At 42.3% G+C, this 25,943-nt stretch overlaps 4 protein-coding genes across 11 annotated transcripts; 1 reads left to right on the forward strand and 3 right to left on the reverse strand.

Annotated features, from left to right (window-relative positions):
- Window positions 1-2,406: 2,406 nt before the first annotated feature.
- Window positions 2,407-6,432, reverse strand: LOC4329626 (cytosolic invertase 1-like). Its single transcript, NM_001416662.1, has 4 exons — window positions 5,674-6,432; window positions 5,127-5,558; window positions 3,729-4,287; window positions 2,407-3,297 (listed from the first exon to the last, which is right to left on the reverse strand). Exons 1-4 carry the CDS (start codon window positions 6,073-6,075, stop codon window positions 3,002-3,004), a joined length of 1,689 nt encoding a protein of 562 aa, NP_001403591.1. The 5' UTR covers window positions 6,076-6,432; the 3' UTR covers window positions 2,407-3,001.
- A 6,416-nt stretch (window positions 6,433-12,848) lies between these two features.
- LOC4329627 (exosome complex component RRP45A) lies at window positions 12,849-16,156 on the reverse strand. 7 transcript variants are annotated; one of them, XR_010738995.1, is made up of 10 exons: window positions 15,945-16,142; window positions 15,636-15,845; window positions 15,448-15,543; window positions 15,239-15,353; window positions 14,781-14,861; window positions 14,491-14,679; window positions 14,185-14,350; window positions 13,944-13,999; window positions 13,297-13,523; window positions 12,941-13,206 (listed from the first exon to the last, which is right to left on the reverse strand). XR_010738995.1 is itself a non-coding variant. In XM_015767458.3 (10 exons), the coding sequence occupies exons 1-9, from the start codon at window positions 16,073-16,075 to the stop codon at window positions 13,324-13,326; spliced, it is 1,350 nt and encodes a 449-aa protein (XP_015622944.1). In that variant the 5' UTR covers window positions 16,076-16,142; the 3' UTR covers window positions 12,941-13,206; window positions 13,297-13,323. The 7 variants fall into 7 exon arrangements, 5 of the variants coding, with proteins under 5 accessions (NP_001403596.1, NP_001404038.1, XP_015622944.1 ...); XR_010738994.1 differs by having other exon boundaries at window positions 12,941-13,209; XM_015767458.3 differs by having other exon boundaries at window positions 14,079-14,350.
- Window positions 16,157-18,032: 1,876 nt separating this feature from the next.
- On the reverse strand, window positions 18,033-25,543 carry LOC4329629 (protein FAR1-RELATED SEQUENCE 5). Of its 2 annotated transcripts, XR_010738996.1 has the most exons (5): window positions 25,376-25,517; window positions 22,687-24,932; window positions 20,320-20,387; window positions 19,048-20,232; window positions 18,033-18,430 (listed from the first exon to the last, which is right to left on the reverse strand). XR_010738996.1 is itself a non-coding variant. In NM_001417110.1 (2 exons), the coding sequence occupies exon 2, from the start codon at window positions 24,928-24,930 to the stop codon at window positions 22,831-22,833; it is 2,100 nt and encodes a 699-aa protein (NP_001404039.1). In that variant the 5' UTR covers window positions 24,931-24,932; window positions 25,376-25,543; the 3' UTR covers window positions 22,426-22,830. The 2 variants fall into 2 exon arrangements, 1 of the variants encoding a protein (NP_001404039.1); NM_001417110.1 differs by lacking the exons at window positions 18,033-18,430; window positions 19,048-20,232; window positions 20,320-20,387 and having other exon boundaries at window positions 22,426-24,932; window positions 25,376-25,543.
- On the forward strand, window positions 18,580-21,922 carry LOC4329628 (ammonium transporter 3 member 3-like). Its single transcript, NM_001417111.1, has 4 exons — window positions 18,580-18,866; window positions 19,058-19,810; window positions 19,890-20,175; window positions 21,278-21,922. Exons 2-4 carry the CDS (start codon window positions 19,163-19,165, stop codon window positions 21,784-21,786), a joined length of 1,443 nt encoding a protein of 480 aa, NP_001404040.1. The 5' UTR covers window positions 18,580-18,866; window positions 19,058-19,162; the 3' UTR covers window positions 21,787-21,922.
- Window positions 25,544-25,943: the final 400 nt, after the last annotated feature.

The raw sequence follows: 25,943 nt of genomic DNA on the forward strand, positions 1-25,943 counted from the left end.
TGCAGTTTCAATGTTACTCGTGTGGTTAAAATTGCATATTACTTTTACTTTTTACTACTATGACTTAAATTGCCCACTAATTTCTTTTCACAGAGATGCAATGATACGCACCTATAATGGCATCCTCTCTTTCCAATCACGGGACATGCGCCAGAGCATCAAATCATACACAATTAAACTTTCAAGATTCCGCTGCGCTATGCCGAAAGTGACTTCGTCGCTTTGTAATTAATAAAGCAAACAGTTATGCAGCATGTGCTGCCAAAAGTGACGGTGTCGCTTTGCAATTATTGTCATCACGAGTGAAACAATCTGGCGCTATTGAATTGATTAGTGAAGCAGTCCGACGCGCCGTCGTCTCTTTCTAATAATTGAAACTGTGCAGCTTCTTGCCATCCCCTATGAATAACAACCAAAACTAGCACACAACTACATCTCTTCTTCATAAACGTTCTGCTGGTTCTAACTTCGTCTTGCATATTCTTAGGCCCGATCTTGAGGCAGGAACTGAGTAGTTCGTGAACTCGCTCTATGTTGTTCGTTCACCCACTATTCGGTTCCTGTCCCAAGATCGAGTCTGTGAATATACAAATATGATTTTTTTACTACATTCTTACACCCACTCTTTTTTTCAAGTTCTAGCATCCGTTTGTGAATATGACCTACTCCTGCAAATTCATAAACTCGGTGTTGCATATTCTTAGACCCGATCTTGTAGCAAGAACTGAGTAGTTCGTTAACTCGCTACGCGGTTCTTGTCACAAGACCGAGCCTGTGAATATGCAAAGGTGGTTTTCTCTGTGAATATGACATATTCTAAATTCCTATTCTTTATTAACTTTGTAAAAATTGCTCCCGAATGATCTCTCTACTCCTTTATATATTCTTAATAAATATATATTCAATTTCTATTTTTCTATAGGTAATATATTGTTTCTTTCTCTGATATCATTATTTTGCAAATTCCAAGATATTTATCTTTCTTCTCGTAGCCGCGTACACAATCTTTGCCTATTTTCAATATAAACTTGTTTCTCATGTTCATTTATGTATATATATGTTGCACACATAATAAAAAAATTATGAAAAAAAATTATCCTTTCTACTCCCTCCATCCTGAAAAAACGAATCTAGTACTACGCTGGTTTTTTTAGGACGGAGGGAAAAAAATATACTTTTTACTTTTTCACTCCAAAAAAAAACAAAGCTAGTACTAGTTTGGTTTTTTATGGGACGGAGGGAGTACGTACCAACGGTGACATGAAATATTAGCGATTTGCAAAACGTAATTAGCTAATCGCTCTTGCGCACGGGGAGAGCGATATCGCTTGCGGTCTCGCTCTTTCAAAAAGCGAGACCGAAGCCGTCCCTGTCGCACTGCCACCTCCCAGGATTAGCAGATGGATTAGGGGCGTGGACCACGCGTCAACAGTATCGCGCTTTCAATGAGCGATACCGCCGGCGCTCTCGCATGAGACCGACTCGCTCTCGCTAAACGGTAGCGCGAGACCGCTCCGGTCATTCCTCGGACCCCACAGGCGTCAGTCGGCCCATGCTGCTATGGTCTCGCGCAGCCCGACCGCGATACCGCACGCGCTATCGCGCACTCGAAGCGCGAGACCGCTTCGTGTCCCGCGTGCGTCAGGCGGCATCATACAGACCGCGCTATTGCTTTACAAAAGCGCGACACCACCTCGTTCTCGCGCTTTAGGACCGCGAGACCGATGCATTAGCGCTCCCTCACTCCCAATTAGCGATAGCCCGCCGCTTTTGCGCACGCATTACGCGATATCGCGCTATCGCTGTTTCAAACCGCTACGCCGGTATATTTCCGCAAATCCGCCCTTAATCAGCTTAATCTTGCAATTCCGGTCAAGAACACGATTAATTTCAAAAAATTTTCCATTACACACATACATATAAATGTTAATAATCTAAACGCATACATATGTCTAGATTCATTATCATTTAAATAAATATGGGCAATGCTAGAAAGTCTTACATTGTGAAACGAAAGTAGTATCTATTCAGAGAAAAACCAAGAAATATTATTGACAAACACCTAAATCTAAGAAATATCATCGACAAAGTGTGAATACCATAAAATACCATCGTACAAGCGATTTATCCTAGAAAGTCATCACCGTTAAGATTTCATCCATCACCGTTAAATGCAGTATTTATCTCATAGCACTTGATGGAGAGCTACGATCGAAATCCTAACGGATTTCTATAACAACAAAGTCAATTGCACGATGTATCTCATAAAACCCGTACTTGTTAATGTTATTTCTGGAATTTGAACTCTTATTATCAATAGCATTTTTTGGATTTTCTCATTAAGAGATGGCTCAGTTAAGGATAGCGTAAGCAAAGAAAATGTAATGAGCAGAGAAACTTTGCAACTTTCGAAGATAAAGTCGTTGAGATAACTCCAAATGAATTATTATCACTTGCTTGCACAAACTAGCAAGCATGTTCCAACAATGTCTCAAGAACCCAAGATACTGTGATATCCAACCAGGGGACCAGGGAAAAGCTTTTGCCAAGATCTTTCCTTGAACACAAGTACAACTTCAATTTTGTAAGAGAACGAAAAGAGGAAGAAACATACAAGGCACACAGTTTGTATGACTTGCCCTTCTCAGGCAGCAAGTTAACGAACCCTCTGGATAGGAGGCACTGCAGAAAAATGAGCTTTTATTATTCGTTAGAGTAGCACTTCTCTCCATCAAAAGACCAGGAAACTGGAATCAGCTTTAAGATTTTTGACCCAAAGCAGGAATCTTCTTACAAGCAGGGATTGAAACCAAAACACCCATTTCCGCAATTGCTTCTTTTTAGCTAAGAAATGGGCTGACATATTGTACAACCGGGAAATCCAGATGAAACAAACCTTTCCGGTTCGAAAAGTCAAACGGAGGGATGAGCAGAGAAGAGCTACCAAAAGAATTTTTGTTCCCAAACTGACTTTGCTTCCCTAAAAATTTTCGTCGACATCTTAGTTTGTCCATGAGGCAGACCTCTTCAAAACAGGCTTCATTGCCTTATCCTCCTCTAGTGATATCATTCCGAGATGAGAAGGGTCCTCAAGCATCATCTTGGCGACCAAATACCCTGCGATAGACCAAGTCTGGAATTTCCTTGCCTGCTTGCCGACATACCGCCCAAGCTTCCCATCATAGTACTCTGGCCAACCATCCTTCAACAGCCTTCTCTCAGCTAAGTCAATTGCACGCCTTGCAATTTGTGGCCGGCCAGTCTTGATGCAGGCTGCTGTGAGCAGCCATAGTAGTACTGCAGAAAGAATGGGAAAAATTGTGTTAAAGTTATAACATGTTGAAGTTACTCAATGTCATGCTATCCGTTTGTAGTACAAATAACACAGAAAATCAGAAGAGATATAATGTGATGTTATATGTTTATACGTAGGTTTCATGGGCACATGTACCGTGACTCCGTGAGGAAAAAAGAGAAGGCATCAAATTTAATAAACATTGCTCTTCTCAGCACATAAAAATTTCATTTAAGGCCATAGCTCATAAACAGAAATCTTGGGCACAAATGTATATGGTCCTTCACTAATCACCGAAAGATGGTATATGGTTATCAATTGGTTTAATTCAGCGTCCAAATCACATAATGATAAAAGGGAAGCATGATAACATTTTTGCGACTAAAAACTGTAATATTTAAGAGAGATTTAAATAATAAGAAAACCTTCTAACCTGGCCAAGATCCTCCATTGTGGTAACTCCATCTAGTATTCTTCGGATCACAGCCTGTCACAATACGCCATTCGTGATTCTCAATAGCAGGGTAGCATATCTTCAGAGGCATTTCACCAATAAGCTCTTCCCATCGCTCCTCAATGAGATCCATTATGGCCGTTGATTGCTCAGGTGTAGCAAGGGATGATAGTATAGCAATCATGTTTCCAAGTGCAAACCACCGGAAGTCCATCCTTGCAGGACTAACATTACCAATGAAAAAACCACCCTGGCAAGGCATAAAATCAAATAACCAATCCGGAATAGAATCTGGGATGACATTGAATTTGTTGACAGCAGTGTGGGAATATTCCTCTGTCTTATAGCGATAAATATCATTTAGCTGCTGGAAATCAAGCCAATAGTAACTCCGCATGTGATAACTTAGAGCGTGAAGACGAGTTGCAATCCTCTCTACAAACTCTTTCCCTTCGTTATCATGCTTAAGCAATTGAAGAGCACACCTTAGTGCCATAAAGAACAGGGCTTGAATCTCAATAGGGTACCCATAAACACCCTACAACAAAGATCAACAACAGGAGTGAGCAAAAGGAAGCTTAGCCATAGGCCATTTTGATTTAAGTAAGCATTACAGCCCATGAGCTCATCAGTTACTCATAAAGACATAAGACATATCAGAAGCATATGTGAAAAGTCAGAAACAAATGTTCACAAGTAAACAGATCTATCAGCGATTTCCATAATTCTAATTTCTATTCTACACTTCTGTGTAACCAAAATAGCATCTGGAACTTCATATAACAAGAAAGGGGACAGTTATCAGGACTGAGTAGAGTGTTGCATGTCCACGTATTAGGGCATGGACCCATACAAATGGTAAAAGCAGGATCCAGCAGATGAAGCAAGCAGAAGGCTACATGCCTATATGATATTCTCCACTCATTAGCAAATGTAGGTTCAAATATAGTAATGGCATTTGAAATCTAAACCGCGCCCACAAGAACGAACTGAGAGCCCTGTCCCAGTTATAAAATAGTGCTGCCAATGTGCAATATATTAACTGTATGAAGATGAAGAATCATTCAAACCACAAGAAAGTTATCGTATGAAGAATCAAATATGTTGCAGGCAGATCACAGAAATCAAGCAAATTGTCATGAAATTACTGAAATCTCACATAATTTAACCAATACCAATGTAAAATTAAATCTACAGCGTCATGACTTTTGGTACAAATGGTAAATTATCCAAAAGTTTATTAGTGATGTTACTGTCAGCAAAAATCAGACCAGATGCTTCCGTTATAATAGAAATGTTAATTATAGTTTATACACTTGTGAGTTTGAAACATGTTTTTATAAAAAAAAAAAACTTGAGCGCCACAGTAAAGTTTACCATTCTGCGATCTATCATGCAGCAACCGTCTGCACACAGCAATGTTGGGAAGGTATCAAACCCCTCAGACAAGCACAGGCTCAGTATCAGCCTCATTCCCTTCTGGCATTCCGGCGTCTCCGCGAGCGTGAGATCCCCGGTGGACTTGGTGTATGCCCGTAGAAGTATGATCCACCAGAACCCCGAATCCACGGGAGCCACCCTGCCAATGGCGCTCTCCCCGAAATCCGCATGCAGGGTGTCGACGCCCTTCTTGGAGTCATGGAGCACTTTGAAGCTGGCCGGCATGGCGCCCTCCCCGAGCTTGAACCGATCGACCTTCTTCTCCCAGCCCTGCAGCAGGAGCGTCTTGAGCAGGAAGTGCCTCACGATCTCCGGCTCGCCGTTCATCAGGAACGCCAGCGCGCTCGGCACGAAATCCCTCACGAACACCTGCGAGCAAAGCAAAGCAAAGCAAAAGCTCCCCAGATGAGACAAGCCATGCGGTTTCCAGATGAGCTGAATCCGCACAATCCGAAAGCGCCGCCGCCGCGAATAGCTAACCAACCTGGTCGTAGTTGAGGACCTCCTCGGAGGCGTGGTCGAAGGCGGCGATGGTGCCGAGGGGCTGGCCGCGGAAGAAGACGAGCGAGCGGCGGAGCGCCTCCCAGGCGTCGCCGACGATGGGGTGGGGCTCGAAGGAGTGGAGCGCGGAGGAGGCCGGGGTGCCGACGAGCGACCGCAGGCCACCCCCCGGCGAGTACATGCCGTCGAAGCCGCCCCTGGTGCCGCCGTGGCCGCCGCCGGAGTAGGAGACGTCGCTGAGCGAGCGGTCGTCGAACGAGCGCTGCCGCTCGACGTTGATCCGCGGCTTGTTCAGCAGCCGCGACAGGTCGAAGTCGTCCGACTCCGACAGCGACGTGTGCGACGCCGACCTCCGCATCCCGCCCGCTCCCACCGCCAGCTCCATGCCCCTCCGCTTTGCTTGCTTGCTTCCCCTCCCTCCCCTCCTCGCCGCGGATCTCCGCCGCCTCCCGCCCAGATCTACGCGGATCGCCGGAGGGGAGGGAGGGAGAGACGCAGCGAGAGATCTAGGCGGCGGCGGCGGCGGTGACCACAAGGCCACGCGAATCTCGATGGGGAGAAAAAAAAAATCTAGCTGCCTCGAGCTCCCCTACTATATATCGCCGGCGGTGCGGGATTCCGGCGGGGGTCCGTACACCCGGGGTGTATGACGGGTGGGGCCGGGGGAGTGGGGCCCACACGTCGGTGGGGGGTAGGCGAGGAGGGTTTTTTTTTTGTTAATTCGGGGGGAGGCGAAGCGGGCGCGGAGGTGGTGTGCTTGGGTTTCGCTTTTTATTTATCGCGAATACGGGAGCACGTGGGGTTGGTGGCGGGTGGGGCCCGGGGATTCGGGGAAGGTTGGAGGAAGAGGAGGGGGGAGGACGAGGCGCTGACGTGGAGGGCTCAACAGCGGATGGGTTTGGTCGCCGCCGGAAGGGGATGGTTGGACGGCGACGGCGGATGACCGGCGGCGAGAGTGTCCGGCGATTTTGGGGAGGCGGAGGAGGGCAGCGGGGGCAGCCGTGGAAGGGTGTTCGTAGGCTGGCCGGTCCTCTCTTGGTAATCAATTTCAATCGTAGCATACGATAGCGAGACCCGTGTGATAGGGAAATTAGTGATTATTATACGGCTTTCTAGTAGCACTGTGTATCTTGGACTTCTGTACAAATATATTCTAGTTTATTCTAGCAAGACTATATATCTCAAACTTCTGCACCAATATATTCTGGTTTGTTTAGTTGCTACTATTTTGTGTCATCAATGTTTGAAGAAAGTACAGTAGGTTGGTTTAACACTTCACTTCTGACTAATTATAATCGATAGGAATCGAACAATAATAATACAACTTCTAAAGAGGGCTGGTATATTTAACCCAAATGAGTTCTCTGGATATGTACTTGTATAATCTATGCAAATAGAGTATTCGTATTTGGCTGCTTGGTGCAGCCAACATAGCCACAATAATTGAAAAAAGAACACCATATGAGTTGGTCATATTGGGCTCTAGTCGTAGTCCGTATGTAGTCGAATATACTTCGTATTAATTATACTGTAGTACAAAACATTTTGATTTCTCTTTATCAATTAGTGTAAAATAGTGATACTTGTATCTCTTTTTATGAAAGGTACTGCAGTTGACTATTATCATATTGTGTGCGAATTACAAATTACTCCGACTGAGGATAGAAAAAAAAATTATATGGATTGAAGATGAACATACTATAAAACATTATCGTGTGACATGTTATATATATTAATATCATATAACTAGTGGCATATGGATCCGCCAGTTATAATATTATGAGATTTCTTTAGATCATCTTCTGTACTCTTCCCTTTTAAGTGAAGATAATACTCCATCCGTTTCAATATATTTGACACCGTTGACTTTTTAGCACATGTTTGACCGTTCGTCTTATTAAAAAAATTTGTGAAATATGTAAAACTATGTGTGTACATGAAAGTATATTTAATAATGAATCAAATGATATGAAAAAAATAAATAATTACTTAATTTTTTTTAATAAAACGAATGGTCAAATATGTACTTAAACATTTTGAAACGGAGGGAGTAATTATCTTTTCCCCAAATTGATGCATGATTTCAGCTGTTCAAAGCGCTATAATCGATAAAGTAATAAAGCATGCTTAGAACGACGCCAACTTGCCTAAATAATGCATCGCAAATGACATTTAAAAAGTGAAAGAAAAAACTAACAAGAAAAAAAAGAGATCGAGGACCTATAAACAGCCCACTAACTTAAAATGCTACAGTAAATGATATGCCGTCATGCATGACGCACAGCAAACACGAGCTTAGAGGAGACTTACACAAACAAATAATCTACTTATTTTTACAAGATTATTTGTTCTATATCGGAATCATCAATTACCAATAAGACACAAGGAACACGAGATGGCAAACGAGGCAATATTTATCGATCAGGCTGGACAAAACAAAAAGGGACAACGTTTAGTGTTTCCACGGTCGAGCTTGTTTTGGTGTTTCGTTCATCGTGTTGATTGCTGAAAACTAATAGTCATTTCAATTTTGTCATATTGCCTGCATTTTTCTCGAGGGGTCTTGGTGAGTACAAATCAGAGATGGCCCCGCTCTGATCCTGTTACCGTTAACACCGCTTTCTTGCACCATTCCATGTCGGATATATAGTGTCATTGGAAGTATATACGCGTACTGTCCTGGATATCCGACACCCAGCCAGCAAAAGGGATTGATTACCATGTTGTGGCACAAAAATGCAGGTTAAAGTAAAACAATGCATCCTGCTGTTTGTTGGATGAGATGCTGCTCCCAGTTATTAATCACCCTCTTGCTCTCTCTGGACTTTGGCTATGTCGCTTGTTGCACCTCAACGCCCCCGTGTCCTGCATGATAATGTTATTTTGGCCACTTGGCCAACAAGGATACACTTAACAGTTGGTTCTATACAATTGAGAATGTATAGCTATACAATTCAGAAAAAAAAATATTAAAAATTGATTCTTACACTTAATAGTTGTTTCTCACCAACTTGACATCTCCTAAATACTCCAACTATTTTATATTATAAGTCATTTTGATTTTTTTTAATTAATTATTTTTAAGTTTGATCAAATTTATAGAAAAATATAGCAATATTTTTTAATAAAAATATATTAAATGTTAGTTTTAATAAAATTAATTTGGTGTTATAGATGTTGCTAATTTTCTCTATAGATTTGATTAAATTAAAGATTAAGAAAAAGTTAAAACGATTTATAGCAAAAACGGAGATAGTATGACTTAAATATGGTTTCTCAAAACATTTTTGTGTACATGCACACTTGACCTTACGCGGTGGCCAAGAGCGGACGAGCCCAAAGATTTTCGACGGGACCTAGCTTGATGCAGTTAGGCCATTTGGGTGAAAAAAGAAAAGGCTAATCCAGTTAATAGGCCATTTCGGTGGAAAAAAAGAAGAGGCTCATCAGCATCACGAGGAGACACAAACTAGCTTTACCGCCGTAATCAAGGGGAGCCCCTTTTTTTCTTTTTACTTTTTTTATTTTCCTTTTATTCTACTCCTAGTAGAGTAGTACGTGTACACGTGCAGAGCACACGTTGACGATCTCCAGCGCTCGTGAGTCGGGGCCTGGCACTGGCAGGCCGTACACGGCGGCACGAGGCCCAGTGGGCAGCGGGTGGGCCCCGCCGACGTGGAAGGGGCAGCCGAGATGGAGAGCGGAGTCGGCTGGTGGTGGTGGGTCGGTTGGCTGGTGGGTGGGTTTGGGTGCGACCCGACCGGACGGCGATCACGCGCGCGGGACACGCTACTTCCGTTCCGTTTCGTGTCCACACGCCAAAACCAAAAAGTACCCTATAACCCACCGCACCGCACGTGAAGCCTCGCCCAACGGTCAAGCCTCTGCCCTGACACCTCGGGCCCACCTCCAATAGATAGTACTCCGTACGAAAAACTTCTGGTAGCTGCTGACACCTTGGGCCCACCTTCAAAAGATATTTGTAGTGATACTTACTCCCTAGAACCTACTTTATTCTTCCTATACTGACCATTTGTCTTATTAAAAAAACTAAAATTATTATTTATTTTACATGGGAAATGCTGTGTGTCGGGCGCTCGAGCGTCCGAACCACGTGCTGAGTATTTTAAATAGCTTTAAAACGATTTTTCTCATAAACTAATTATTCAATCTACAATCCGATCACGCTGTTGTATTCGTTGTAATTAAATCTTTATAACAAGACCACACATGATTATATTTCGACAAAAAATATTTTAGCTTTTTTAATGATATTTTTTAAAAATGCTGCATATGGTTCTTTTAGATGTTTCAACCAGTAGTTTTACGATGTTTCAGCTAGTGTACTCGTGATATTTCACTATATACGGATCAAATGTTGCATTGGATTTAGATATTATAGAACGCGTCGTTACAACAAATCACTCACATATTTTGGAGATCCTCTATTAAGGAAATTTATTTCTTTTTTTGTTCCACCAAAAATGTTTCACCTAGTGTACTCACAATGTTTCACTATATATAGATCTAATGTTGCAGTGAACTAAAACATTCTATTGCAACAAAAAATCTACTTATTTTGGAAACTCCCTATTAAGGGAATTTGTTTTATTTTTTGTTCCACCGAAAAATATTTCACCTAGTGTACTTATAATGTTTCACTATGTATGGATCAAATGTTGCAGTGAACTGAAACATTCTTTCGCTATTTGCTGAACACCCGATTTAAACGAGTGAAATATTTTCGATCTACTTAGTACAACAATTTCGATATACCTGGTGGAACATCGTGTAACATTTAAAAATAATTCAATAATTAGGTAAAAAATTTCGTCGGAATATATCGATGTGTGGTCTTGTTTTGAAGATTTAATTGCAACGAATTTAATGGTACAATCGGATCATAATTTGGATAAGTAATTTAAGAGAAAAATCAGTTTAAAGTAAGTTTGCACGTAAATCGGGCGCTGACGTCATGCCGACGGCGAGGAGTCGTGTCCTTATTTGTGACTTACTTTATTATCCAAAGTACTTTAAGCATAACTTTTCATTTTTTATATTTGCACAAATTTTTTAAATAAGACGAGTGATCAAACAGTATAAGGAAAAGGAAAAAGTCAAAATCACTTATATTATGGAACGGAACGGAGGGAGTACCTCCCTGGCTCTACTCTTGTTTGTGATAATTAAAATTTATGGATAATCCGAATTTGATATAGTTATTTTAGATTACAAAAGAATTAACCACTATGAAGTTGAAAATTTACTCTAAAAAATATTTAAGAAAAAAATATATACCATATTTTTACGTGGAAAACATAAAATGACGAATAATCTGATTTTTTTAGTAATTTAAGGGTATAAAAGAATTAACTACTATAAAGTTTTTATATAGAAAAGTTTTATACAAAACACATCTTTAGAATTCAAGGATTTTTTTTAATAGCAAACAAAAAATCCAGGAGAATAAGAAAAGATCCGTAATACTCATATTGGTATATACTTTAAACAATTTTTTTATTGAAGCTCACATATATTGGTATATTTTAAACATATATATATTATATAGCTATATTTTAGATTTTAGAACGGATGGAATATTTTTTACTGGAGTGCAACTGCAAAGCACAGGTGAGCACTGGCCCGGCACAGCGACCTGCCAACGGCGGCAGCCTTCCCCTTCCCCATTTTCAGACACACACCGACTCGCTCTCTAGCCACAGCGAATCTCTCTCATCCCATCTCATCTGATCCGATCACTGCAGCTGCCATGGATGAGGAGGCTGGGGCTAACCTGTCAGAGGCCATGTGCTGCAGCTGGCAGGTGGGCCACCACCCCATCCCTCTGCTGATACTCGGTTGCTTTCAAGCCTGTGCAAAACATAATTAATGCTAACTCTCTGGTTGAAGAGAGTTATTGCAAATGAACAGCTACGTCATTGCAACGTGTAAAAAAAATATGAGAGATATACTCCTCATGTTGGCAAATCTCTCACACCAAACAAACAAGCACGTGGGTTGGTGGCTTCAAGTCAAGGCCAGATAAGCAGATCTGAGAAGGGAACCTTGACGGTGAAATAAAGCGGATATTTGTCCATAAGAAATGGAGCATGCTTAGAATGTGGAGTCCCTACACTTTAAAGTCAATATAAATTTATAAGATGCACTTATGTTCGATTATAACGTATCTTTCACATGATCCTTCCCCATATCAGAGCTTGTTCTACAAAGCCGAATTGCCCTTCTTTACTCCCTCCGAATCAAATTATAGACCATCCTCTTTTTAAGAAAAAGTAAACTCGGTAACTTTTAACTAATAATCATACTTGATATACATTATGAATGTTATATCATTAGTTTCATATTTTAAAGTACTATATCAAGTGATGCTAATTTCATATATTCGTTGAAAACATATCATGAAATATATTAATGGTTAAAATATCTTCCTGAATACTGCGTAAAATAATACTCCCTCCGTTTTTAAATATTTGACGCTGTTGACTTTTTTAAATATGTTTGACTGTTTGTCTTATTCAAAAAATTTAAGTAATTATTAATTCTTTTCCTATCATTTGATTTATTGTTAAATATACTTTTATGTATACGTATAGTTTTACATATTTCACAAAAGTTTTTGAATAAGATGAACAGTCAAACATATGCTAAAAAGTCAACGGTGTCAAATATTTAGAAACAGAGAGAGTATAGACTTGGACAGAGGGAGTATCTCAAAAAAAAAATATAGACTTGGAGTATTTCAGAGCTTGTTTTATAAACCGAATTGCACCAAGGGTCCAAGGCAAATTGCTGGCACAACCATATCCGTATGGGCTAGGCTGTGTTTTTTTTCAATTTTTTTCTATAAAAAAATTACTTCAAAAATCATATTAATTTATTTTTCAAGTTTTTATTATAATACTTAATTAATCGGACACTAAACCATCTCTTCATTTCACGGCCCGGAGGGAAGGTTCCCAATCCTCCCTATTCAACGCAGCACCATCCAAACAAAGACCGAAGCTGAAGTTTTTCTGACAAAGTATTGACGTATGGGCAATGATATAATGTTGCGATAGCCTGCAAAGACAAATGGTAGAATTTGCCTTGAAAATTAACTAGGATCCATTTCTGGAAAATGGGCGTTCTACAGCTTGTACAAAACTTTTCAATTTTTGCGGCTAGCATTCGTCACAACGAAGGCGCACAATTACACAAAACATCAGAAGAAGAAACTCAACTCATGGTGCTATGGTGAAGGGATCTTTTCAGTCAGGAAAGCTTGGCTAGGTGTTACAGAGATGTTCAGACATTGACTGCAGAAACAATCAACATCATAACAAATGGTGGTAGTGAAGGCTTCCACAAAAAAATAGAGGAACTAAAAATGATAGAAACCTTCCACGTTGATTTGAATCTCATGAAAATACATCGTGCTGTATAATCTAGCATGTACACCATCAAGAGAACAACGGAATTTTGCCAACCATGCCCACAAACATTGCGCTATCTAACACTGCTGCAATTAGATGAAATAAAAATAGTCAGTACCAATATGTTAAAAAGAAGGTATTTATACAAAGCAGGAACAACTAAAAACTCTTACCTGACAGGCCTATAAGTTACATGAAATTTAACTCTTGCTGTGTTGTTTTTTCTTTATTTTGTGTTTTGGCTTGACAGCGTCTTTTAGACTCTTTGGCGATATAGCTTCCTGCGTCTCATCTGACCCTCCAGCAGTCAACCTTGATTCACTTTGCGGCTCAGGATTACATTCAGATAACATTGGTTCAACATCCTCCTGCTTGTTGTCCTCAACCACAGATGGTGGTTCTGCATATTGCAATGTAACTTATCAGATGTCCGCATATTGATATTGCAAGATAAATTATCAGAAGGATGGGCATGCATAATGATATTTAAGAATCATTTGTGTCCCATCTAAGATAACAGAAGTTCTCCCTAAATTTATCACAGATAAAAAGCAATCTGTACTTTATATCAGACATGACTAGTTGATAGCTTGATATTGGAGGACTGGCAGGAGGAAGAATATCTATTGTCCCATCTAAAATATTGTAATGCCATATAGATTATAGCTTCACTCAGCCAAAACCTGAACTCTCTGTACTATGATGCTCTAAGGTAGAAACATTATAGAGATATGGGGAAATTCATACATGTTTAACACATGCTCATGCACTGGCTATCATAATCAGAAATAGAATAACAGGTAAACAATATTAACAGTACCAGGCAATTGAGAAATTCTGAGGGAGCTTAATGAAACTCCTTTAGAGTATGGATCCCTACATTGCAAGAAAATCAGAACAGGTTGGCAAAACTTCAATGTAGATTTACAAACAAGTACAATGCTCCAATAACTACCAATTTGATGGACCACCAATGAATTTGGATGTTTGTTTTTGTTTAGCAGTTCTGTCCACAGTCAAGGATGAATTCCGTTTTATATTTCGATGATCCTCATCATCACCTTTGTTTATCTGCTGACCATCGCTGGATGGTTTTGTACTTTGAGTTTCCAATGCACCATCAGAACTTTCCTTCATAGCCACATCAGGAGCATTATCCTTTTTCAGTGCTGAGGCTGGCAAACGCTTTACTTTCTGCAGTGCCTTCGCAGAGGTGTATGAGTTAACCTGAACAAAGAGATGCTTAGGATGAAATGCAAACCCAAATCAATGAAATACAATGGATGGTGAGAAGCCAAGTATTTTCACAGTTCATAGAACATCAAAGCAGGCATATAAATTGCAACATCGTATGTTTCCTCACAGACCTCATTCTTTATTTTGCTTGTTATATCAGCAGCTTTAACTGAAGCAATTCTTAAACACTGCATGATAACACTTGACATGACACCCTCTCCACCAGCTTTCTGGATGGAACATACATCACCGTTTGAGTTAATTGTAGCAGTCATTCGTCCTCCCATAACAGCTTCTTCCTTATATGTCGGATCAATAACCTAAACATGAAATTCAATTAAAAAGTTGTGGATAAAAAGACCAGAACATGATGGACATCAATAATACACCCTGGCATTTTTAGAAATATATTGGAACATACCATGATGTTGCCCTCGCCAAAATATGCAAATGTCACAGCAATAGGGAGATGATGAATTGTCAAAGGGAGTGGGTCCCTTACCTGTAAAATACTTAAAACTATTCAATAGATCAAATAGGGCATAAGATAACTTATGTGTAAGCGCAAACAAAGTAACTAGCATAGTAGCATATGACATTTTAACGAGGATATGTTTCAACAACACTACAAGAAGCTACAGACACCATATAAAGTAGCTAGTCCCGCTTACACTGATGAGTGCTGAAACAAACTAGGAAATGCCATTCCTTATTGGTGAACTTTGAACTAGGAAATCATGTTTCAGTTACACACTACAAGAAGCTACAGATGCCCAAATTAACTACTCCTGACATCGATGAAACATAATAGGAAATGTCATTCCTTATCATTGAACTTTGAACTCTGGGAAATACGTTTGCAAGACAATACTAGCTTACCTCAGGGTCATGTACTGTAACCTGTTGACCATCTTCCCCTCCGACCGTACATTCAGGCCTCCGGAAAGTAGACAGAGCTGCCAGCGCGGCAATGTTAGCTGCATCAATGAGATTCCTGAGGGATAAAACCATTGCATCGGGCACATTTAGCTCTCTTAGCCAGAAACATCACAAATCAGTCATGTCACAAGGCAACGTATATCTCATACCCTCCATTATCCAAGATATGAAGGTCGACGCGCACCGACCAAACATGCTTCCCAGCAACAACACACAGGGACTCCATATCGACGGCTCGGCTCTCCCTGAGAATCACCAAAAAGGTGCTCATCAGACTACACGCTCACTGAGCTCTTCGGCAAAATATACCAAACAGCAATCTCAGGGGGGAGACCACCTTAGGCCGCGATCGACGACGCGACCGAGCTCGATCGCCGACTCCCCTGGCCGCCCCGGCTCGAAGGCGGGGTCGGCCATGGGCGAGAACTCGGTGAATATCGCGAGCGTCCCCTCGTTGGGCCTGTCCTTGTACGGCTGCACCAGCTGCGCCGTGGCGTAGCCCATGACGCGCGTGTCCCCGAGCTGCACCTCCGCCGAGCCGTCCTCCCTGCACACGCACACACACACTCCAGGAGCTTCAGAGAAACGAAACCCCCAGCGAAACGCCATGGAAGGAGGAGGAGGAGGGGGACGCAAGGAAGGCGACCTGCCGAAGAGGATCTTGAGGCGGCGGAAGTCGAAGGGGCGGCGGCCGTCGACGCGGAGGTCGGACTGGAGGGCGCGCTCGATGAACTCGCGCTCGTTCACCGTGGGGTGCCACCGCTGGTGGTGGTCCATGGCGTTCGCCGTTCGCGTCGCTCGCCGGCGGCGGGGGTGGTGGCTAGGGTTTTAGCGGCCGCGCGGCGGGGGAAAGCGAGAGGGAGAGAGAGAGAGAGTTAACGCCCAGTGGATTTTTGGAGCTGTGTTGGGCTGTCCGTGCTCGGCCCACCTCCGGCCTCGGCCACGCGCCGCCCATTCACTCTCAGCCCAAAAAGGCCCAAAACAAAGCACCTCCTCTTGTTCTTTGTGTTTTTTTTTTCGTTTCGAGTAACAAAGCACCTACACTTATTTTTTTAAGAATGGTATTTTTAAATTAGGAACTTAGTCGTAACTTAGCCCTCAATAACCATACACATGTAACACCATATTTACACCCCCCGAATGTGCTTCCCTAACACTTTCTAAGAGATGAAAATCAACATCACATCTTTAATTTCACTAATGTTACGTTGAAAGCACGGCTGACTGTACATAATATTTTTCAATCTGTCCGAATTCTAGCAAATACCTTGATTTTTTATTACGAGTAGCACCTAGTATCCATGTGAAGTCATAGGCTTTGAAAACGAAAGCATGTTTTAAGGCCTGGTTTAGTTCCAATTTTTTTTCCTAAAAAGGTAACATCGAATCTTTGACATATCCATGAAGCACTAAATATAGATAAAAACAAAAACTAATTACACAGTTTGTATGAAAATCACGAGACAAATCTTTTAATTAGTCTATGATTAGCTATAAGTGCTACAATAACCCATATGTGCTAATGACGACTTAATTAGGCTCAAAAGATTCGCGGTTTCCAGACGAGTTATGAAATTAGTTTTTCATTCGTATCCGAAAATCTCTTCCGACACCCGGTCAAATATCCTATGTAACTCCTAAATTTTTTTTTTCACGAAGCCCAGAAAAGTTAACTAGTCACAATCGAAAGCACAGTGCGTCAACGGAAAAAGACGAAACGGTAATGCAGCCGCATTCAAGTGCAGCAGTCGAAGAAGGCGGACGCCGACGACGAAGATTCTTGCGTCTCCACTGGGCATCGACGACTCGCGATGCAAATGCAATGCACACAAGATTCCGAACAGCCGAGCTCTCTCTCGCCACTTGTTCAAAACCAGGTCACTTAACGTCTTCAACCGTATATGATACTCCACTTGGACTTATTTTTACAGATAATATCCCGCTTAGTTTCTAGAATGAAAATATACAATTGTGGCTTTCCGACCAGTTTACGGGGTATGGATTATGCCTCTATTTCTCAGAAGGAAAAAAAATTCTACATTAAAATTGCTTAGAAAAACTTTAATATATACTCACTAGGTTTTAATATTTGACACCATTGACTTTAGGGTATATATTCGACAATTTGCCTTATTAAAAAAATTTATACACATAAAAAATTAATATAAATAATATTTAAAGTACCTTTAATGATAAAAGAAATAAAATAAAAATGATAATTATATATTTTTTTAAATAAGACGAGTGATCAAAAGTGTGTCTAAAAGTCAACAACATCGATCATTGAAAGCCAACCAGAGGGAGTACTATTTTTCAGCTTTATTATTATAAATCCAGAAACTCTCTATTGAAATATGCCACATGTGCGTAAATAAAGAAAGTTGGATGCAGTCGAACATTACAGCTCTCTAGTTCGCCAAAGGTTCTACCCAGGGAAGAAATGCATATCAGGGGACACTGGAAGCTGCCCCCTTCATTCTTCCAATATCATGATTCTTTTGGTTGTCCAGCCAGGGGAAGCATGGGCATCACTTGGGAATGCATGCAACATGTCCTAGGCTTCAATACTTTTCATCCATTCCCAAGGATCATTACAATGTGCTAGTTTATGGGTGGTAAATGGGTTTCTAGCTGGTATAAGTACTACACAGCACACAAACAAAACAAGTCAACAGCAACCCCTTCTGTCTCGATCGGCCACTGACAGAAATGCATTTAGTATCACCAAAGTCCCTTAAAAAAAACAGTACCAAACAGCCTCGCCTCATTAGAAAAGTAGTGCGAATCTCCAATAGGAGAGGAACAACATGCATGCCAAACTGTTACATCTTTAAACTTTCTTGAACGAATGGACGGTGAAAGTATCAAAGCGTAGAATAATTCCATCTATATCTCGGAGTTGATTTGATGATTCTTACAGTTCATTGAAGGGGTCGTGAAAGAGAGTGAAGGGAAAGATACTCAGCTGCTTTTGTTCAGTTATTCTTCCTCGTGAGGTGATGTCCTTTTCGCGAGCCGTTCAAGACTGGAAATGCAGCTCTTCTAGGTCAACCAAGTACCTTTCTGAATGTTGCTTTCTTCTCTTTGTATTATTGTTTCAGTATGCGGTTTAGTCCACGCATTCGGCCACCCCTGAAAGGAGAAAAGGAAAAGATATTGACAAAGGAAAATATACCAATATCAGTTCTTTACTGTTTTTCTCTACAATACTTTGTCCTGTACTATTGCTCATGACTCCATGCCAAGTGGCCAGATCTTATTTAGTTCCAAGTCACATAAGGCAGAGAGCACTAGTACTCCCTCCGTCCCAATATAAGTGCATTTAGGACAGGATGTGATATATCCTAGGACTACAAATCTGGACAGTTGTCTGTTCATATTCGTAGTCCTAGGATATGTCACATACTATACTAGGTGTATTTATATTGGGACGGAGGGAGCAGTACTTAAAGTATATTTGCAACTTTTTACTGAACTTGGTGTGCTGTGTCAGGCGACTACTCCAGAGGATTGATTACTTCATGCCTTGACAATGATGTGAAGTAGCATGACCTTGCGATTCATATGGGTAAGCTTAATTATCAAAACAGAATTGCAGTTAAGTAGTAAGATCACAGCACTGCACGAAGCAAAACTTTCAAAATATTATACTCGTGCAAGTACAAGCCAGTTAGTACCAATAGGAATATATACTTGCATCATGCCCAACTCCAGAGTTTAAGGTCGTTTTGAGAGTTGAGACAGCTTACTTGTTTGTAGTCGGGGATCGAGGCATATATACACCCAACCCAGTTCATTGAGTGATCAGTAGAGAGATTCTTCCCCTCTTCTCCTGCCAGCTCTTCCAGGTTCTGAGTTCTGACCATGGCGGCTGGAGCGATTCCAATGGCGTACCAGACCACTCCGTCATCGCCAGACTGGCTGAACAAGGGCGACAACGCATGGCAGATGACATCGGCGACCCTCGTCGGCCTGCAGAGCATGCCAGGGCTGGTGATCCTGTACGGCAGCATTGTCAAGAAGAAGTGGGCTATCAACTCGGCGTTCATGGCGCTGTATGCCTTCGCTGCTGTCTGGATCTGCTGGGTTGTCTGGGCATACAACATGTCGTTCGGCGACCGCCTCCTGCCATTCTGGGGTAAGGCACGGCCAGCGCTCGGGCAGAGCTTCCTCGTGGCGCAGTCTGAGCTCACTGCTACCGCTATTCGCTACCACAATGGGTCAGCTGAGGCGCCCATGCTCAAGCCGTTGTACCCAGTCGCCACCATGGTGTACTTCCAGTGCATGTTTGCGAGCATCACCATCATCATCCTCGCAGGCTCACTGCTTGGGCGCATGAACATCAAGGCGTGGATGGCCTTTGTGCCGCTCTGGATCACCTTCTCTTACACGGTCTGCGCCTTCTCGCTCTGGGGTGGCGGTTTCCTCTTCCAGTGGGGTGTCATAGACTACTCTGGTGGCTATGTCATCCATCTCTCTTCTGGCATCGCAGGCCTCACTGCTGCCTACTGGGTACGGCAAAGATCTCTCTCTGGTTAAATTCACCATGCCACTTCTGCATCTATGATTTCTGACATCTCGCACCATGCAGGTTGGACCAAGGTCAGCATCAGATAGGGAGAGATTCCCGCCCAACAACATACTGCTGGTGCTAGCAGGGGCGGGGCTGCTGTGGCTTGGGTGGACAGGTTTCAATGGAGGAGACCCATATTCAGCCAATATTGATTCATCCATGGCAGTGCTCAACACACATATCTGCGCATCCACCAGCCTACTCGTGTGGACAATCCTGGATGTCTTCTTCTTCGGGAAGCCATCGGTAATTGGCGCGGTGCAGGGCATGATCACTGGCCTGGTATGCATCACCCCTGGTGCAGGTGAGAAGCCTCCCCTTCCTCCATTAGCAGGTGGACTAGCTCAGCTAAGACCAACCCCTTAAAATATTGCAATTTGCATCAGTACCTTGTCACCATAGGAATCAATTGAAAAGTCTCAAACTAAAGAAAAACAAGCAATAGTACCTTCAGCCAATCAGGTCTGCATCTGACGAAGTCAATACCAAGAATCCAATACCAGCATCTTCTATAACCTGCACAGTATTGTTTGCATTGAAAAGGAAAAGAAATGCTTTTTTTTTAATTCCAGTGCTGGTGCTTACTACAGCATCAATGGCCTTAAGGAACACAGCTAATTTTATTAGTGTATATTGTAATCTTGTTTTCTCTGATGCGACACTCTTGCTACTAAGTTACCAGCAAAGGGCATCTATTGACCCAGGTTTTTAAAACATGTGCCAGTCAGAATCCATCCATTTAGCACTACTGATTGATTATTTTATGAGAAATGGATTCAGCTGCTGTTCACAAACTACTATTTTGCTTTCATAAATGCTAAACTAACTTGATCCATTGTGTAAGAAAGCCTCTGTTTTGTCCCAAGTTCGACTAATTTTGTTTTGGCTCTCCTTGGCTTAGAAAATTTATGTGTCACTTTCTATCTTATGCAAGGATAATTATCAACCATGACTGACTGAACATGATGCTGACCTTGGGTTTTCTACCAAATTGCCTTAGGAAGCTAGCAACTTTCCTGATTGGTTTCAACATAGAGGAATAATGCCTTCTAGTAATTAAATTGAGTTAATTGTTATGTACAAGCTCGTTTCTTTTATTCTCTGGACCAGGCACACTTTTGAAATTTTACAGGTTCAATATTCAAACCTATCCACCCACAAAATGTGTGCTAGCATGCACAAACACATAGGAAACAATAACATTCCATGTCACCATTTTAGATTTGTTCCCCTGAGTATCATAACAATAAACAAAACAGAAGAAGTAAAGATACGAGACAGAAAAAAAAAACAATGTGGAGTTCAACAATTTTCATGCTAGGTGTGAAAGTATGTAAATATGTGGTTATTTTGCCATTTTAATTGTTCAGCAAAGACTAACTAGATGTGTCCTGATTCATGAACAGGCCTGGTGCAAGGTTGGGCAGCTATTGTGATGGGAATTCTCTCTGGTAGCATTCCATGGTACACCATGATGGTGCTGCACAAGAAATGGTCATTCATGCAGAGGATTGATGACACGCTTGGTGTCTTCCACACCCATGCGGTGGCTGGGTTCCTTGGTGGCGCCACCACTGGACTCTTCGCCGAGCCCATCCTATGCAGTCTCTTCCTATCTATCCCAGATTCTAAAGGTGCATTCTACGGTGGCCCCGGTGGATCACAGTTCGGGAAGCAGATTGCTGGCGCACTATTTGTCACTGCCTGGAATATTGTTATCACCTCCATCATCTGTGTCATCATCAGCCTAATCCTGCCCCTCCGTATAGCTGATCAAGAACTGCTTATTGGAGATGATGCTGTACACGGTGAGGAGGCATATGCTATCTGGGCAGAGGGAGAGCTCAATGACATGACCCACCACAATGAGAGCACACATAGTGGTGTCTCTGTAGGAGTGACACAGAATGTTTGAACAGTACCCACTTTATTGAGGAAAAAGAAATATAATTGTCTTTTTTTCAGCAATCAATTGATGGAACAGGTGCCAGCAGATGGGCAGAAAAAAATACAATCATATAGAGGACAAAAACAAGAAATTAGCTTATTCATCCCTCGTATTATAGCAGTTGTTCATGCCATGGTTGATGCAAGCATTAGAATCATTACATTAATTTTCTGTGGATTTCAACTTTCTTTTTTCCCAAACAAAAGCACTAAAGAACTTGCACCAACTGACATCTAAAAGATGCAAGTAGCATGCTATCGATCATAATGCATAATCACAAGTACACAGGGAGGAAACTGCTACACATGCAAAATATTCAGATAGGGAACATACATAATCTATATTGTACCTATTTCTATTATCACAGTATGAAGCCACGCTTATTAGAACGCCACAGCCCACAGAAGGGTCTTCGGTCTTCCTACTGATCAGAACTATGGCACTGAATTACTACATCCATCCCTAAAGAGTGTCTTTTGAGCTATGAACTTGGACAGTGGTCAAAAGACACTCTTTTAGGGACAGAGGTAGTAGGACTTAGCGCTTGCCACAACACCATGTCCATTAGCTACACAATCCTACATAGTTTGGCACACTGGTTCTTGTCATAAGAGGTGTTCAGACTTCAGAAACGTCATTCAACACAAAATAAACCAATCTAAACTAACTTATGTTCATACTACACTTGCCTTATTACCAATCTAAACTAACTAACACAAACTGGCCAGTTGCCCAGTTCCAACCGGCTACCATCAATATATTCCTAAAAACACCACTGAATTGTGTATCAATTTAATAAACATGGATTCATGGGTATTCACAAAGATGAGAGAAGCTTAAAGAATAACGACTTACACAAACTTGTACCTTGTTTCAAAAGTTTATATTTTCATTTCTTAGAGTACAGTTTGAGTCTGAGTCGGTGGAAACTCGGGCACATCTTCTAAAGAACCCAGAAGTACATCTTTCTCATTGTCAGCAGTAAGTCTAAAAGGTTAGTCGATGCTTCTTTCAAGTGGCATAGGAAAGTGCATACTGGGTAACATTTTCTAGATATTTTTCCAATTCCTTTTCTCCACTCTCAAGAGTCTCCCAAAGTGATTTCCTCAATTCCTCGTTTCCTTGACTTTTTGTAACAAGGTCATAAGCATAGCGCATAACATGGCTGCAGTATGCAGCTTCATCATCCATACATTCTTGATAGGATGATTCATATTGCTTTGGATTAAAAACACACTTCTTAGCACCTTTGGTCCACCTCTTCAGTATATAGGTTTCTGGAATACTGCACACATTCTTGATGCTAAGAGCTTTAAGAGCATGTGGACAAAGCAAACCCATTGTTTCAAACTTACTACAGCTGCAATTGAGTTGCATTGTCATCATATCAAAATGAACTGTGCAGACTCTTGATCCTCGCCCTTGCATTGTCATCTCAAATTGATATCTGTTATTGTCTTCGCAATGAAGCTCCTTGAATTTTGTGGCTCCACATCCATCAAGAAAATACGTCTCAAACAACTTGTAGATTCTGTATGTATAAACTTTTGCTGCATGATTCAAAATATCACTGTGCTTTATAATACAAGCAGGAGGCTTTTGGCTGCACCGCGTGTCTTCATCGATCTCTTTTTCACGCCAATCTTCAGTCAACTTGTCCACAACAACAACAATTGTAGACGGAGAGGTAAATTTCTCGGCAATGCAGTTAAAGATGTTACTCAGACTGTCACATTGTGGCTCATATTCAACCCCACCATCAAAAGTGTGTTTGTTGAGAGCACCACACCACTTCTGCTTGAGTTTATAAAGTTTCTTAAGCCATTTGTTATCCTCCAACTTAAACTCTCTGAGCATCCCAGCCCATGTTTCCTCAAACTCAGCTTCTGAGTCACATCCCTGCATACACTTGGTGAACAGCTTATTAAATGCTTTGGAACCATTAAGTGTACCAAGACGAGAAGCAGCATTCTTTTGTATGTGCCAGCGAGAGATGCGATGGCATGTATTTGGAAATACTTCCTCAATTGCCTTTGACATAACTTGATCTTGATTGGTAAAAATAGAGCGAGGATGCCGATTGCCCATTGCCTCCAAGAAAGATTTAAATAGCCACACAAAAGATGACATAGACTCGTCAGCTAATAGAGCACAGCCATACATGGTGTTCTGCCAATGGTGGTTCACACCAACAAACGGAGCACATATCAAATTATGTTTGTTTAAGCGATAAGTTGCATCAAACACAACAACATCACCAAAACAGTCAAAGTCAATCCTGCTCCTGCCATCACGCCAGAAAAAATTAGTCATCCGACCGCCTCGGTCTATTTGAACATCCCAATAGAACATACCATCTTCATTTGCCCTGCTCTTAAGGTGTCTTACAAGGTTCTGCAAATCTGCATTCCCTATGGCAAGTGTCCTTGCCATACTAATGTAGCATGAGAGTGAATCTTGCTTTGACGTCTCTACAGAACTTGACCTCCCTGCTATAAGTGATCTTGCAGACCGTAAAAGATGTCGTTCTTCAGGTCTTGCCAAGTTGTGGTTGTGATCAGAGACCAGCCGGATAACCTTCCACTCCCCGTGGTTATTCACTCTGAAGCGAACCATGGCCTTGCAATTCGTCCTAGTATGTGGGTCATTGAAGTTTGCATCAGTAAGCCTCTCCCCTTCCTTCAGGCCCTCCTTGGAGCAGAAGTAATCCTTGGTCCTGATCCTTTTCGTGCCAGTAAAGTAGGACTGCTTCCCCTTTCGGATACTGAACCCCATGCGGTGCCCATAGTCACAGTACAGCTTGTACGCCGCCTCCTCGCTGTACACTACCTTGCGGAGTAGTTCCTCGGTGCCCTCCTTGCTGCCATGAACCGTTGCTGCCTCTTCAGTCTCGGCTTCATCACCATACGCCCTCATCCCCATTTCATCACCAGAGTTAGTAACCGCCCCTTGTCCTTCCATGACCCTGTCGCCACCAGCATCGTCATGCTGCGACCCAATTCCTTGATCTACACCAACGCCCGTCTCAACTGCGACGATAGCATTATCGTCAACACACATCGGATCTCCACCCCCGCCTTCACAGCCACCTTCACCGTCAGTGTTCACCATCACTGCAAAACCCCGAGATAATTGGGATCAATGTGTCAAAGCCACATCATAAGGCAAGTGTAACAACGACACACCTATCATCATTCCTATATATCAACCGAAAAAATCCCAAACCCTCACATAGATAGAAATAAAATAAAGAAATGCAGCACCTTCCTAACGGACATAGTGGCGGATCTAACATAGGACATGGGGGGTTCAGTTTTTGGGAAACCATCAAACTGTTAGTAGTATTAAGGTTAAGGCAAAATTTCTAGAACAGAAGTTAGGGTTAACGCAAATTCGAGAAAACAAAAGTGCGTGGGTAGAGAGAGAGATGGGAGCGTAAGCGTAACGGATGCGGCGGAAGCAGTGGGACGAGCGACGGCGACCCTGCTCGCTCGCTCGCTGGCTGGTGCGACGGATGGGGATCGGCGCAGGCGGCGGTGGCGGAGGACGTGCTCACCAGGATGGATGCGGCGGAAGCAGCTGGACGAACGACGGCGCCCCCTGCTCGCTCGGCGGGATGGATGGGGATCGCCGGAGCCGGAGCCGGAGGCGGCAGCGGTGGGCAAGGGCAAACTGACGAGGAGGCCTCTGTCAGGATTACTCCACTCACGCTGTCACGCAAGCACGACAGAGGCGTCGAAATGGCGAGGGTAACGTAGTAATTTCGCCTAGCACTCAATCCACCCGGATTGCTTGCACACCCCACCACCACTCTACCCAAACGGTGAAAATATGAAAAATAAAAATAACGGAATTGCTAAACTTCAATCGACAGAAAACCTACCTCCAAATCTTGCAAATTTTGCTTCACTAGATATGCTTCACGATTCGTGCTCCAGCTGCTTCTTATCCAACTCCGACGAACTCCTCTTCTTGTCTGGTGCCGGCGACAACCCAATCTCCGACGAATTAGGGTCCTGGGGTGAGATGGGGTGGGAGGGGGAGGGGAAGAAGGGGGAGTTCGCCGGGCTTAGAGGGATGGTCGTGGGAGGCGGCGGCCCGGCGGTGGGCGGCAGAACGGGTGG

Source organism: Oryza sativa, chromosome 2 (assembly GCF_034140825.1).
Source record: "Oryza sativa Japonica Group chromosome 2, ASM3414082v1".
Taxonomy (NCBI): domain Eukaryota; kingdom Viridiplantae; phylum Streptophyta; class Magnoliopsida; order Poales; family Poaceae; genus Oryza; species Oryza sativa.

Coding starts and splice junctions, on each gene's coding strand:
- LOC4329626 (NM_001416662.1), bottom strand. CDS start 6,075: ATGGAGCTGGCGGTGGGAGCGGGCGGGATGCGGAGGTCGGCGTCGCAC. Junction 5,559..5,673: donor AGGTCCTCAACTACGACCAG/GTTGGTTAGCTA, acceptor CTTTGCTCGCAG/GTGTTCGTGAGGGATTTCGT. Junction 4,288..5,126: donor GCATGATAGATCGCAGAATG/GTAAACTTTACT, acceptor TCTTTGTTGTAG/GGTGTTTATGGGTACCCTAT.
- LOC4329627 (XM_015767458.3), bottom strand. CDS start 16,075: ATGGACCACCACCAGCGGTGGCACCCCACGGTGAACGAGCGCGAGTTC. Junction 14,351..14,490: donor CAAGCAAAATAAAGAATGAG/GTCTGTGAGGAA, acceptor CTCTTTGTTCAG/GTTAACTCATACACCTCTGC. Junction 14,000..14,078: donor ATTGGTGGTCCATCAAATTG/GTAGTTATTGGA, acceptor CTTGCAATGTAG/GGATCCATACTCTAAAGGAG.
- LOC4329628 (NM_001417111.1), top strand. CDS start 19,163: ATGGCGGCTGGAGCGATTCCAATGGCGTACCAGACCACTCCGTCATCG. Junction 19,811..19,889: donor GCCTCACTGCTGCCTACTGG/GTACGGCAAAGA, acceptor CGCACCATGCAG/GTTGGACCAAGGTCAGCATC. Junction 20,176..21,277: donor ATGCATCACCCCTGGTGCAG/GTGAGAAGCCTC, acceptor ATTCATGAACAG/GCCTGGTGCAAGGTTGGGCA.
- LOC4329629 (NM_001417110.1), bottom strand. CDS start 24,930: ATGGTGAACACTGACGGTGAAGGTGGCTGTGAAGGCGGGGGTGGAGAT.